General features: G+C 39.6%; 5 protein-coding genes across 5 annotated transcripts in view; 2 read left to right on the top strand and 3 right to left on the bottom strand.

Annotated features, from left to right (window-relative positions):
- Window positions 1-243: 243 nt before the first annotated feature.
- On the bottom strand, window positions 244-1,152 carry MELLADRAFT_69640 (uncharacterized protein; the record flags this gene model as incomplete). Its single annotated transcript, XM_007418680.1, has 5 exons — window positions 244-400; window positions 501-571; window positions 685-806; window positions 878-957; window positions 1,103-1,152. 5 exons carry the CDS (start codon window positions 1,150-1,152, stop codon window positions 244-246), a joined length of 480 nt encoding a protein of 159 aa, XP_007418742.1.
- Window positions 1,153-1,505: 353 nt separating this feature from the next.
- MELLADRAFT_84108 (uncharacterized protein) lies at window positions 1,506-1,737 on the bottom strand (the record flags this gene model as incomplete). The annotated part of the gene is made up of 2 exons (XM_007418684.1): window positions 1,506-1,621; window positions 1,665-1,737. The coding sequence occupies 2 exons, from the start codon at window positions 1,735-1,737 to the stop codon at window positions 1,506-1,508; spliced, it is 189 nt and encodes a 62-aa protein (XP_007418746.1).
- Window positions 1,738-7,812: 6,075 nt separating this feature from the next.
- Window positions 7,813-9,947, top strand: MELLADRAFT_73672 (uncharacterized protein; the record flags this gene model as incomplete). The annotated part of the gene is made up of 3 exons (XM_007418682.1): window positions 7,813-8,922; window positions 9,020-9,084; window positions 9,150-9,947. The coding sequence occupies 3 exons, from the start codon at window positions 8,133-8,135 to the stop codon at window positions 9,417-9,419; spliced, it is 1,125 nt and encodes a 374-aa protein (XP_007418744.1).
- A 325-nt stretch (window positions 9,948-10,272) lies between these two features.
- On the bottom strand, window positions 10,273-11,647 carry MELLADRAFT_73673 (uncharacterized protein; the record flags this gene model as incomplete). The annotated part of the gene is made up of 3 exons (XM_007418683.1): window positions 10,273-11,337; window positions 11,433-11,498; window positions 11,581-11,647. 2 exons carry the CDS (start codon window positions 11,466-11,468, stop codon window positions 10,609-10,611), a joined length of 765 nt encoding a protein of 254 aa, XP_007418745.1.
- A 1,163-nt stretch (window positions 11,648-12,810) lies between these two features.
- Window positions 12,811-14,672, top strand: part of MELLADRAFT_84111 (uncharacterized protein) — a gene marked incomplete at both ends in the record, with an annotated part of 2,906 nt that continues 1,044 nt past the window's right edge. Inside the window, 7 exons of the mRNA XM_007418685.1 lie at window positions 12,811-13,152; window positions 13,232-13,260; window positions 13,346-13,801; window positions 13,885-13,947; window positions 14,004-14,159; window positions 14,224-14,442; window positions 14,501-14,669. Of these exons, the coding sequence (XP_007418747.1) occupies window positions 12,811-13,152; window positions 13,232-13,260; window positions 13,346-13,801; window positions 13,885-13,947; window positions 14,004-14,159; window positions 14,224-14,442; window positions 14,501-14,669 (1,434 nt within the window). The remainder of the gene's footprint in view (window positions 13,153-13,231; window positions 13,261-13,345; window positions 13,802-13,884; window positions 13,948-14,003; window positions 14,160-14,223; window positions 14,443-14,500; window positions 14,670-14,672) is intronic.

The following is a 14,672-nucleotide window of genomic DNA, read 5'->3' on the forward strand; positions in this document are numbered from 1 at the left end:
AAAGATGAATGGTAATGAATTGGAAATCAGAATCTTGTTTCTTAAAATCTTTTAATCCATTCCAAATGAGATTATTAAATTCTTTAAGTTTATTATTATCAAAGCCTGGTGCTATTTTATACAAAAAATATTCAAGGATTTTGATCATTAGCTTTTTTTAAAAAACATTTAAACTGAAATGATCAAGATTTATTGAGATTTGTTGTTTTTTTTAAAAAGAAAGAAAGAAAGATAAGAACTTGACTAACTTAAGATTAAGAAATTCGTAAAACCTGAATCGATTAATCTTTTAGTTTGGTTTAAAAACTTTTGAGATGATGGGATTAATGAAGATAATTGATTAGATTCAATATTAGAAGCAATAAAATCATTATTACCAAAGAATAATGTAACCATCGATCTATGTACATAAGTATGAAAGGAATAAGATGAACATTCAACTTCTGGTATCCGTGGTTTCATACCATTAAAAGAGAAAATAAATATTAGGCGTTACTTACGATGAAGGATCAAATTGATTTTTTTGACACAAGAATCTATCGATTTCCATAGCCATATCAAATGATTTATCCTAACCGAAAAAAAGAGAAAAAGCAAAAAAGCAAAAAACAAGAAATAAATAAGATCTTTCAACTTTTAATTTGATTCTTTAAAACATATATATAGATAAGATTTGGATCTTACAGCAGAATGCCAAAGTGTCTTATCAACCGTAGCACCAGAAACAGCATAATTTTTAACATTTGAATGATTTTGTAAAATCTCAATTAACCATTCTGACCACATCTTTCCATTGGTTGGTCTACCTGCAAAAAAAAAAAGATGATGATTAGGTTTTACTTTTGAGATCAAGATATGATAGAGAAAAATCACTTACCACCATAGAATGGACATGAACTTTTTGGCTTGAGAGCTGCTAAGGGAGTGCCTCCAAGATCGTTTCCTAGATCAGTCCAACTATCACCAAATGTATAAAAAGTCTAATCCGAAAGAAAGAAAAGAAAGCCAAAAAAAAGAAATGAGTATAAGTATTAGAAAATTGTCAACAAGTCATTTTAAATCGGAATCGAAAGATTCCAAGCATAAGATTCGAATCACTTACTTTAATCTGATCCAAATGAATCCCAGAATTAAAATCAACAAATGATTCATCTTGAAACCCACCACAAGAAGGCATAAAATCACCTAAACTAATCGGACTTTCATTCTTGATTGCTTTTTCTTGTACTTGGATTTGATCTTGATGAGTTTCTAAACGTTTATTAATTTTAATACTTTTAACATTTAAGAAAATCAAACTAAAGAAAAATAAAATATAAAACATTTTTTCCAAAAAGAAATGAAAGTGATGAATCAAAAACGAGAAGATCAAAGGGTGTTTGGTAGAATAGTTGACGATAGAAAAGAAACCGATATGAAATGAGACCAAGAAGAAGATAGTACATACACTAAAACTTTTTCAAATCACTTTAAACATCCCAACTTAGGGTTAAATCTTAAAGCCTTCAAGTTGCCTTGTAGACGCCAGGAGAAAGATGGAAGGAAAGATGATTCGGGTTGTCTAGTGAATTTTGATCTCTCGTGAGTTTCTTAGCGACGAATGGGATTTGGAAGCCTTCATCTGTGTGTGTATACATACATACACCTTCAATCTAAGTCAAGACTCAAGGCTAAAAAGGTTGGGTTGGGTTCAGAAGAATCTTGCCAAGCATTGGATTTGAGCTTTGAAGAGTTCATAACGCGCTCTTAGATCGGTCCGTTCGAAGCTGTTTACAATTTGATATGCCGGTAACCAAAAATATCATCACGGCATGGAACTTGAAGTCCCGGAAAAAGAAAAGTACAACTTGCCATTGCTGACTCCTGAGTGCGCAGATCGGTTTTTGGGTAAACAAACCCGCACCGAATTTGAGTGCAAAGCCAGGACCCTGGAAAGCTCCCCTTAAACCTACCGACGTGTTTGGTATGATTTGAGTGGTCAAGATTTGGTCATGTTAGAGCATCCCCAGCCGTGTGCCGTAAACCGTGACGTACGTAGATTTGGGGTATTTTTATCCACAGCCGTTACCCCAAATACATACTTAGCTTAGGCAATTCTCTACGTGCGAGCCAAAATAGGCCAAATATGTTCTATTTGGGGTCGACCCAAATCTTCCCGTACCTCACTTTCCCCATAACTCCAACCTGTACAATCGCACTCTCTGCAAATCATACACCTCGATGATGAGCTAACCCATAATACACTTTGCAAATTATGCTACAAGCCGTACTGTACGGCACCACGGCTGTGCATGGTTCAAAATCCATGCATCAAACAGTACCCTAAGCGATCCGTGCGACCCTCCGTACGGTACGAATTTACGGCACGGCTGGGGATGCTCTTACCGACCAAACTGGTATGAAAATGGCTTGTTACAGTGCATAAAGCCTAATCTCAACTACAGCTTTACCTGGGGCCGGCCGGGGCCGGCCCCGGTCCCAATTGTTGGTCGAAGAAAAATCCAAATTTTTCAGCTGTAAGGAAGCTGCCACGTAACCACGTTTTCTCATCAGACATCTGCATTATTTTACATTTCATCATATACTATGGCAGTCAGTGCAGCAAAGAAAGCTCAACGAGCACGAAGAAGAGCCGAGAAAAAAAGACAAGACCATCAGGCAGAGATAATCAACTTCATTGAACAGAACATAGCTGATACAGAGGATGAAGGAGAAAATAGCGAAAATCTTCACAAACAATTATGGCCAGTTTTCTACTCACGAGACCGCACCAAACCTCGAATTGGAAAACGTAAAGATCGCTTTGGCCAGCCAGTTCAACAATACAAACAACCAAAAATACATGACGACCCTTTAAACAAAAAACTCCAACCAAAGGCTGTCCCGAAACAGACCCAGCACAATCGCCGAAAAAAAGCAAAGGCCGCCGTTGGAGCCAACACTGGATTCTTCGATGCTTGGAAGACACGTGGTCCTGTTGTTCAAGAAAATCAACCAATCACTGAACCCGCCACATTTCACATTGACTCATCCTCCAGTAATAAAGATCATGATGCATATGATTCCTCTGATACATATGATTCTTCCAACAATGATGCCTCAACTACCGGTGATAAAGGCTTCAGTGATATTGACACACAACCTGATGATCATGAACCAATTCTTGATAAACAAGAGAGCCATCAAGATCTTGATGAACAAGAAGGACATCAAGAGTCAAATTCTCAAACTCAGACTGATCATCAGCAGGTGACCTTAAAACTCAAATCAAATAAAGATCCGGTATCTGATATCAATCAAAAGTGGGAAGAGCTCAATAATGCCATCAACAATGCTACAGATTACTACAATGGTGAGAGACAAAAGGATCCGAAGTTGGTAATTCCCTCTCTAATATTGGACGAGCTTCGTGAATACAACTCTCGTTATAAAGAGCTTGTTCTATCCGGAAGCAAATCACCAGCGATGAAGGCTTCAACTCTCACAGCACAATCTTCTTGCCGCCGTCTACCTAAACAACATCCACAGTTCAGCTCAGGAATCTCTCGAGCTCGTAAAATTCGCCAACAGGCAGCCTACATTGTTGTACATAACAAGATACAAACCACAAAGGCTGGCTTTGCATCACCTCATCCCTCTTTGATCGACGACACTCCGTTATCTAAAGCTCTTCAATTGTGGGCAATGGAGAAAAAACCTGGCGAGGTATGTCTTTCATGTGATTCTAAAGTAGTTCCATAAGACTTTGTGTTGGAACAACATTAATGACTGACAACATTCCCCTTTTTACCAGGTGACTCCCCGACGTTTTTTAGAGTACACAAACACTACTGTCCTACCTCAATTCAATTACAAAGAGAGAATCTCGTATGTCACAGCTTATCGTTGGATGTACAAACTAGGATTTCGGCCACATGATTACAAAAAGTCGATATACTTTGATGGTCATGAACACCCTGATGTCATTGAATCTCGCAAAGTGTTCTTGAAGATGGTTGCTGATCTACGAAAGCGCTCTCGAGTTTATGAAGGAAAAGACCTTGAGATGTCCGCCTCTGTTGATCCTGAAGTACTCGGTGACCAACATGAGACGGTTTTTGTTTATCACGACGAATCCACTGTCCACTCGAGAGAACAACCAAAACATACTTGGCTCTTACCTGGCACGAACGAACTCCGATCTAAAAGTCAAGGCAACCTCATCCACATATCCGATTTTATTCTTGAAACTACCGGCCGTCTTTCTCTTCCTGCCAATCACATCAGAACCTCGGAATCAGAGACAGTGAATGATGCTGCCATGGTTATTTATCCAGGGGCAAATGGTGACAAGTGGTGAGATATGGAACAGCTTATCTCGCAAATTCAAACTCGAGCAATTCCCATCTTCAATAAACTCCACGTCGACTGTCAAGCTGTATTTGTATTTGACTGCTCAGCAGCACATGAGGCATATGGAAACTCAGCTTTGCACGTACAAAACATGAACTTGAACTCTGGAGGAAAGAAAGGTCGATCCCTTCGAGATACGATCATTCCAACTGATGATCCCAAAATACCTTTTCATCTACGCGGTCAAACTCAATCAATGATCTACCCATCCAACCACGATAACGTTTCACTAGCTGGCGAACCTAAAGGAATCAAAGTTGTACTTCAAGAGCGTGGTTTATGGGACCACTACAAAAAAGAGATTGCAGCTTTGGGAAGGCCAGCCCTGCTTCACAAGTGCCAGAACTGTAAGCAGTCGGGGGTACAGCAAGACACCAAAACAAGAGCAGCTCGTCTGGAAGCCGAAGCAAATGGCTATTCTATGGAGGAATTCGATTCTCAAGCATCACAATCATCAAACAACTCGATTCAAAACTCTTTAGATTGCTGCTGGTCTACGATACTTAGCTTACAATCCGACTTTTTAAATGAAAAGCCTCTCCTACAAAAAGTCATTGAAGAAGCAGGCCATCGATGCTTGTTTCTCCCAAAATTTCACTGCGAGCTGAATCCTATTGAACTCTTTTGGGCGTACATCAAAGACAGTAGGTCCTTTGATTCATCTTTGTATTCCGGTCTCATATCATATATGTAACCCACTCACAAATCTTACATCAGGTTTTCGATACCAAACCTCGGCAACCATCACTTTCAAAAATGCGAAGCAGCTATTTGAAGTTGTTAGACAATCATGCCCATTGTCTACTATCCGGAGGTACTTTCGAACAGTCGATCGATGGCATTCAGCGTATCAGTAAGTCGCCTTAATAGCACTCTCTGTTCAGATGTCTCACTCATTGAGCTTTATCGAGCTTCTATAGGGAAGGGCTCTCTGGACCGCTGGCCAAGAAGATGGTCAAAAAGTATTCCTCTCACCGAAGAGTTCCTAAAAACGCATTCATGGATTTGAATGTCATTTGTAACCAGAATAACCAGCAGGCATAGAGCAGAGGCTAGACACTCAAAATATCTTTATTTCACTCAATCCTCTTTTGATATCTGTTTCCTTATGATTCATTTGCTTGGTCTTATCATCCTCTAAATTTGAATGAATCAACCCGATCTTTACGTCGGCTCGATCTTTTCATCCGCTCGATCTTTATCTTAACTTGATCTTTACCTCAACTTGATCTTTACCTCAACTTGATCTTTACCTCAACTCGATCTTTATAATATCACAATCTTTACAGTGTTTTGTTATCACTTCTGTTATTGATTTGTTTCACTCTCCACTTTTGAAATTCTCAGTTTGCTTTGAGCTTTGAAAGAGCTGAACTGAACCCTGATCGCTCACGCTGAACGAGCTGAACAGAGCTGAACCCTCCAGCTAAGACCATAAGGACTGAAGCTAGGACCTTAGAGGCTTAAGCTAGGACTTACAGTATATAAGAGCATCCACAATCGTCTCGGTAAACGGCCTCGGTACGGTAAATTTTACCGTACCGAGGCCCAAATTCCCCACTCGTGTCCAAAATGCCCATCGGCACCTACTGAATCGGTAGAAAGTCGGTAGAGGTCTAGTAAATGTACTGGACCTCTACCGACTCGGTATCTGAAAATCTACTGGACTTTTACCGAGTCACACATCATGATCGATCACACCACCACTCCCAAAAAACAAATACTATATACATACACCTCTCCTTTAACAAACCCATTGCTCACCCTCTTTCATTTTGTACTCATCACATTGATTGCCATTTTTATCAAGTCATCCCGTTGTCAAATTAATTGTTTACAAATTGATCGTTTTCTAATTGCTCGTTCTCATATCGATCGTTCTCAAATCGATCGTTCTCAAATCGATTGTTCTCGATCCTTTTTTTTGATTCTTTCTTTCAGATCCATTGTTTTCAACTTGATGGTTTTTCCAATGATTGTTTTTGAACTGATTGACTTGTAAATGATAGTTGATCAACTGTTTGTTCTCAAACTTCAACCCGTCTTGAGCAATGATAACAAGTCAACTTCATGATTTGAGATTTGCAGTTTCTTTTACAGAGCACACGATTGTGGGACAGGGTCTATTCTGTACGGTACGTACCGTACAGAATGGTATGTACTGAAACAATAGTGGAAATCCACTGTTCTGTATCTAAAGATACTGTACCGAGTGGGTATGTACAGAAAATTTACAGAAGATTTACTCAAACAATAGTGGATGCTCTAAGCTAGGTACTTAAGGACGTAAGCTAGGTACTTAAGGGCTTAGCCTAAGTACCTAAGGCCTTAAGTAGGCGGCTTAGGTATGGGTCCCAAATGTTAGGCTGATGGAAAAAAAAAAAAATTTGGGGGGGTCCCAGGGTCCCATGGACCATAGTATTAGAATCTAGCCAGTTCCATGATTCCAGAACTATCACAAAAAGGTGTGAATGGTTGAGCGGATTTCTGTAACACCGGGGTTGAAATTCGAATTTATTTGGCAGGAAGACCTGTAGTTGAGATTAGGCTTTATGCACTGTAGTCATTCATCTTACAGACGTGCCCGGTATAATTTTTAAAATCTCATCGTCATACCAACATTTTTGGCACCAAATGGCACCAAAACATAGCTTTGTAGCCCGGGGCTCACTTTTGGTACTGAACTGTTACCGACCAATTTGGTATGAAAGCTCCAAAAGTCCGGGATTTTTGGGTATGAAAATCCTCAAAATCCGGGTTTTACGTCGGTTGGTTCAGGGGGAGCTTTCCGGGGTCCTGCAAAGCCCTTCTTGACCTCCAATTCGTCTTAATCGTACACGATCACCGAACTTGATTACACCTTCATATCTTGAACTGTATATCCTCCTACGCAATGTCTCATCACCAATTCATGACTGCTCCTAGCATTCACTGACCAAACTCCCAGTTATCTTCTTTAAGAAATTAAACCGTTCATCAAATCATGAGGAGCATTACTAATAGATGACGGTCATGGCGTATATTGCAATGGATTGAGTTATCGTTCTAGCATACGTGGTTAAATGTTCATAAACCAGTCAAGTTCACTTTCTTAAAGAGGAAGACTAAAATTGAAAAACGTTAAGTCCAATAGGATCGACGAACTGTAAGCTGAATTGTCTTCTCATGATCAACACTTTAACCTACTTTAACAGGCTTCTTGGATATCACCACATTATAACCGACAGCAGATGAAAGATATCAGCTCATGGATGTGAGGACCCTGGTTGTGGGTCATCACATGGATTTACTTGAGCTGTGAAAGTGACTCAAGAGGTTTGCAGAGTGAATCATATTCCAAGTCACGGACCAGGTAAGTAAACCGTAAATTGTAACTTGAATGGTTTGGTTTTAAGTTCATAAATATGGTGGATGGGGTAAGTAAAACGCCTTCATCAGATTCATGATTGCGCTTTTTTAATCAAATCAAATCCAACTATGAAACTGTTTTGAACTGCGTAGAAATATCGATTTCTCAATCTTTGAAAGTCATCAACTCACCCCACTCAAATGAACCAAGCCTATCAAGCCCACCAAATCGAATCATCAAGAAATCAATTTACTAATCTAAGCTACAGTAACAGGACTGTAAATCACCCACTCCATTCTAACCCTACAAATTTCTCGGACCCCTTCTTTGCAGCAATAAACCATCATCCGACAACTCTTTCCAGGTGTGGTTATCAAGAAATAACATCAAAATGTCATACTCGGAATACAAATCAAATAGTCTTTCATTAGAAATTGATGATCAAAGCTATAGAAAACCAAAAGAACCAGAACTGACCCGACTAATGTTCGAACCTACTAATGATCATCAATCCATCACACCTATGGCCGAAACCGAATCACATTTATCAAACTCATCAACCATAACAAAAAAAAGAAAACAAAAAACCAAATATCAATGTCCATTTCTTATACTTTCTTTAATCATTACTATCATTTGGTTCACGACTACTTTTTTTGAAAGCTTTTTAGTGTTGATTAGTTCATCTCTTGGATTATGGAATCCGAAAGCTTTTAATCAAACTGGTTTATCAATCTCTTATCTTGATGATCCAAGTCAATGGACAACTCTACCAATCCCGATTCCAAGCCTTCCAATTCACTACGAAATCATTCCATCCAACTCCACTAATTCTTCTTCTTCCGATCAACTAGAAGAAAAAGAAGGATGGACAATTGTTCTACTTCATGGTTTAGGTTCAATAAACGCATCAGATTCGTACTTCATCAAAGATCATCTCATAAACCTTAATCCAACTTTTTTCAAGCAAGTTAGATTTATCATTCCATTTGCCAAAAGAGTAACAGTAGACGTATGGAATGGAGTCGAAACTCCTGCTTGGTTTAATATTCATGATTGGTCAGATTTAAGGTCTGGTGAAGATTCGATTCGGATGAAGGAAAATGTTTTGGGATTGGATAGATTGGTTCATCAACTTGGATTGGATATGAGTAAGACTTTTTTCATGGGATTTAGTCAAGGTACTTTGAAGCGTTCTTTTCGGATCTGCGCTGGGGTGTTCTGTAGAGTACTTCACTGATGGATCTTGGTTTCTCCTTGCTTTACTTGCCAATACAGGTGCAGTGATGTCCCTCTTACTGAGCCTTAACGTAGATCAACCACCAGCAGGAGTGATCATGCTTGTAAGTAATCATCTCAACAGAATGTCTTTAGCTTGACCTTACTGACCCGAAAGTTTCGTTCACAGTCAGGTTTCTTACCTCTTCCAACCCAGCTTCCTCAAATGATCTTACCAAACCGAACAGGAATAAGTTCCCTATACTGGTTACACGGTGAAAGCGATCCGTATTTTCCAATTTCAAAGGCTCAGAATGGGTTTGAGTCTTTGGAAAGTTTAAAGTTTTTTAAATCATCTCGGTTTCAAAGATTTTCGAAACTTGATCATCGGTTTGATTTGCTTGAAATTGGATTTGTGGTTAGGTGGATTGAACGGGTTGTTGCAGATTATCATCGTTAGAGACAATTGTTTTGACAACAACACAAAAGGAAAGATGTGGTTTTTTTGTTTTTTTTGGTTTTTTTTCTTTGATACAGACGTTTCATCACAAACCTTCAGTTTACATTTTCCCACCAAAACCTATCTTTAAATTAATGTATCATGACGTTCTGTTTTTGAATTTATCTGTTATACGAGTCTTTCTTTCTAGTTTTTCTTCTTCATTTCTTTTCTCGAATTAGCAAAAAACCTAACAATCTTTCTTCTTAGCAAAAACTCTTTTTTCAAAATTTCGACTTTCATTCATTTATTTATCTTGCATATTTATTATAATCCGTTTCTCTAAATTCAATTTTTTTCTTTTTGATTTAGGTTTTTTCTTTTCTTTTCTTTTCGAAATATGTAGACATAGATTTCTTGGATACTTTTTTTCCTTGGTTTCAATTTGTTTGGTCTGTAGCTTATTCTTTTTTAAAAACTATTTATATAAAGATCGAATTCGTATAATGATGATTTCTTTTTCTTTGAAAGAAAACCATTTTTAACATTACTGATCGTGATGATCATTTTTATCAATTTATTTTTCAAGTGAGAGTACAAAGTTTTATAAAATGGTGAAGGTTTCAATTGGATTTCATTCCCCGAATTTATACTTTACTTTGGTCAAGAAGGGTTTACGTTTTTGAAGGAAGTTATGCCGATGGGTTTGCATAGGATTACCATGCATATCCCATCAACTGAATGATTTTGCAGACAGGGAAATTGGTTTAGAGCTTGGATTTCAGACACCAGAATTGATGTTTTTTGAATAAAACACTCTAAACTGCAAGGCTGTAGTTCAAAAACAGCAATGAATTTCTTACAACATGCTTTTACTTCAGAAACAGATTTAGTGTGAATTTCAAAATAAAAAGTACTGAGAAAAAGGTGAAATACAAAGATGAGAGAATCTATGGAAAGCAAAAATGCAGTTGATACAAAAGAGTGTTGGTTTTACAAGTTAGAATTTTTGACTAAACAAATCGAGTATAAGATAATGAGAAAGACAAGGAGAAGGAGAAAAGGAGAAAAGGAGACAAGAAAGTAGAAAGAAAGAATAAGAAAAATGCTTAAGGAAAGAAAAAAAGAAACACTGCGGTAGTGAAAGAAGGATACAAGAGTTACAGAGAACAAGAAAGATGAAGAAGAGAATAAAGAAAACAAGAGGGATTTAAAGCTCATCAGTTTGGAATCCATTAAAGTTGTCTGAATCATTAAAGTTAGAATGGTTTAACCAATCCAAGACCAAAGTTTTATGATCGATAATAGAGTGATGAGTAGAATGAAGAAATTCATGAAGAACCGCTTCAGTAAGAAGTGTGAAGTCTTGATGACGAGTTTCTAATCGATCTTCTTCTTCTTCTTTTACATCAAGTTGAACATCATTCGTTTCTTCAAACATCGATGCATGATTCGAAAGTGAATCTACTGAACATCTAGTACCATCATTCCAACTTTTTTCCTTTTCATTCTTTGAAACACTAGACCCATGACTGCGAGTACTAGCCAACCGTAAAGATCTTTGAGATTTTGAAAGTCCATTGATCTGAGTATCATACGGTTCATTCAAGTTGGATTCATGACAAGTAGTTAATCTGTTTAATGAAAACTTGGCTCGCCATGCTTCACCTATGGCTGTTAATTGTTGAGCTTGGATCGATAATAGTTTCTCAAGCGCATCTGATGTGGCTCGACTTCTGGTACTAGTCGTGTTAGTAGGAGTTGATGTCATGGGTGAGAATCCTAGACTTGATGACGATGGTGGTCCTACTGGTGATGGTGATGGTTTGGTGCTGGTAGTAAGTAAGATTTTGTGTTCTGATTGGTCTGATGAATCGGATGGATCCACTAAAGATCTTGCATCGTAAGGTGTGAATTCTCCATCTTGAGGATCAATTAACTACAGTATAAGACAAAAAGGTTGGAATGATTGGTAACTTTCAGTCAATGCTTTCTGTACTGATGAGTTCGTTGATCAATTCTTTAAAGACTCACAAAGCTTGGTAATGGTAATGGTCCGATTTCTGTCATTTCTGGTTCTGGTTTGAGGTGGTTTAAGATCTGATGGAAATGTGTTCAAAGGTAAATGATTAGTACAGATAAGAAACGATGTCAACAAATCTAACTTATATGATTTACTTACGATTAGAAATGGTTATTTTTAAAGTTCAATAAGATTGCTTGAGATCAAGAGAAAGGTAATGATGGATGATGATGGATTTAATAAAATGGTAAAACCTTGGAATCCGATTGATCGAATCTTACCAAATCGATTCTTGTAGATAAATATTAAATTAAGATGTAGGGATGCCAAGATTATCAATCCAGTGTGTTCTATCATCTCGTCCTGGACCTCATTTTCAGTCTTGATTCAAATCAGGTACAACCCATGTACCATTTCTTTCTCATTTATATCGTGCAAGACTTTCTTTGGTTCTTTTTTCTGTGCCTTTTTTTTCTTTGAAGAATTGGGAAAGATGGCTGAAGGGAACAGTCATTCCGAAGTTCGAACTGGTTTGTCAGTTTTGTACCTTGAGGTTACATTCTTCATTGTATGAGGATTTCTTGGAGATTTGATAAATGCAGGTATGACGTGTTTACCACCACAGAATTGTGCTGAAGATTTGGATGGATTTGAATTACACATAAGTATAACCATCAACAGAACCAGAAGAAGTGAAAAATTCATGGTTGATGATAGCAAGAACCACTTGGGTATTTTTTCAAAAACTGTGCCACAAGTCGCAAAGCAAATTGAGATAATTTTTGAGGTCGTCTTGTTGATGACTATCCAAACTTATCCTCAGCAAAACAAATTTCAAAAGTCTTGTTTTTTTACTGATGGATTTGGATTTTTTTTGTGGTTGTAATTACTCTGTGCGGCTGCCGATGTGGACACATGAACATGCAAGAATTCAAGCAAGGGCATTTTTTCTGTCTAGCATGGTTCAAGTTTCATATTTCAAGAGCTTATATCGATCGGCTGGTGCCACGGCGAGGACCCTTTCATCCATTTCCTCTTGGATTGTCATTTTGCATCCCCCACGCAGAGTCTGTCCAGTCGCGCCTTGTTCAAAAGTTTCACTCGCGCACCTGTAGCCGCACTCGATGACACGGCACGCTCCTTGACGCCTCCCCACTTTCTTTCTCGGACCCATGAGAATCGAGATAAAACCAGACAAAACCCTTATGTGTTTGAGCTCAGGTTTCATAAGCTGTATTGCACTTAGAGATGCCGACTTAACCCTAACCCAGTTTGGTAAACCACTTGAATCACATTTGAAATTGATGTTCGAGAATGTCGATCTGCAGTGAAAGTTGAAATCGTTTGAAACCCAACTTCATCTTTCATAGCATACATTCTCGCTTGATCATGTCATCCGATCAACCAATGGCTTCTCCACCTTCCAAATCATCTTCACCACCACCTCGTAAAGCAAAGGATGATTCGATGACTGACCATCCTCAGGAAGAAACCAAAACCGATGATAGGCAAGCTGACATGACGATCCGAAGCGGACATGAAGAAAGTGAAGAGATTTCAGTAACAGGTCCAGAGGAAAAATCAACATCTCATCATGAAAAAGAAACAAATGGTTCCTCAAGACATCGTCGAGAGAAAGAGCGGTCTAGCAGGTCAGACGATAAGTCTCGCGAGACTGATAGAGATAGTAGTCGTCGACATCGTGAGCGTAGTGAGAGGGATAGGGATAACGTATGTGATGTAGCATCTGATACATCTCTACCCCGGTCATATCTGTTTCATCCGCTAATAACCAAACATCTTATCACAGGGTAAAAGCGAACGGTCCGAGCGTCATGAGTGCGTTATGAACTTATCATATCTCATCAAGGCTACTGACGAACTGGCCGGCGTTTATTCCTTGAACACTATCACTCCATTCCAGACGCCCTATCGATCGTTCTCCCGGAAAAGATTCCGATGTCCGCAGTCATACTAGCCGTCGCAGTCATCGTCGGCATCGTTCGACTTCACGTGACTTGGAACGCACTCACAGCGACCGTGACAGACGTCGTGATCGTGATCATAGAGATCGTGATGGAGTTGATCGTGATGGTGAACGAGACCGTGAAAGAGACCATGAAAGGGAACGAGATCGAGATCGACCGCGTGATAGGGACCGCGAGCGCGAGCGACACCGGGATCGAGACCGCGAGCGCGATCATAAACGCGGACATCGATCTAATGATCCAGTTGATGAGGAGCGTGAAAGATACCGTAAGCGGCATCGCAGCAGGAGTAAGGACCGATCTCGAGATCGGAGTCACCGTCCCGATGATCCTATAGATGACAGAGAAATTGAACGACGCAGGAGGTACGAAGAAGCCGAAGGGGAAGACAAGTATGTTCACTTTGCACTGTCCAAATTTTTCGATAGCCGCTGATATATCCCAATTGCAGGCGCCGACGTCCTGATCGCCGTAGCCCACGCTACCGTCCCTATGAGCAGACAGCTTCACCGACAGCCCGCCGGTCCTCCAGCCCTCAGTGAGCTCATTCCAACCTCTCCCTCCGATACCCGGACTGACGTTCTTCACCCTTAGTTTGACAGAGGAAGAACATGAGATGCGTTCCGTTTTTGTCTCTCAACTTTCCGCTCGTGTGGGCGATCGCGAACTCTCCCAATTCTTCGAGCAACAGGCAGGCAAAGTCCGAGACGCGCGAGTGATCACGGATAGGATATCACGCCGTTCCAAAGGGTTTGTGACTTTCCTCAATTCCTACGTAGCCAAATTCACACTCACAGTTCTTCCATCTCTCTAGCGTGGGATACGTAGAGTTTCGCGAATTAGACAGTGTTCAGAAAGCATTGGCACTGACTGGTACGAAGTTGCTTGGCTTGCCAGTCATGGTTCAATATACCGAAGCCGAAAAGAATCGTCAAGCCATGGCCAACACCCAGCCCAACAATGTCGCTGCGGGTTTAGTGACTGTCCCACCAGCTCCACCTGTCCAGAGATCATATGTAGCTCCCAAGCCACGGTAAGTCCAACGACTAGCTACAGATTCAGGTGACACTCTTGACACATTGTTTCTTCAGTGGCCCAGGCCCAAACGATCCCAACAGCTATGCTCGACTATATGTTGGCTCTCTCAACTTCAATCTTACAGATGACGATTTGCGGCAGGTCTTTCAACCATTCGGTGATATTGAGTACGTTGACCTTCATAGAGACCAGATTACCGGCAAAAGTAAAGGCTACGCCTTTGTT

This window comes from Melampsora larici-populina (assembly GCF_000204055.1).
Source record: "Melampsora larici-populina 98AG31 unplaced genomic scaffold MELLAscaffold_101, whole genome shotgun sequence".
Taxonomy (NCBI): Eukaryota; Fungi; Basidiomycota; class Pucciniomycetes; order Pucciniales; family Melampsoraceae; genus Melampsora; species Melampsora laricis-populina.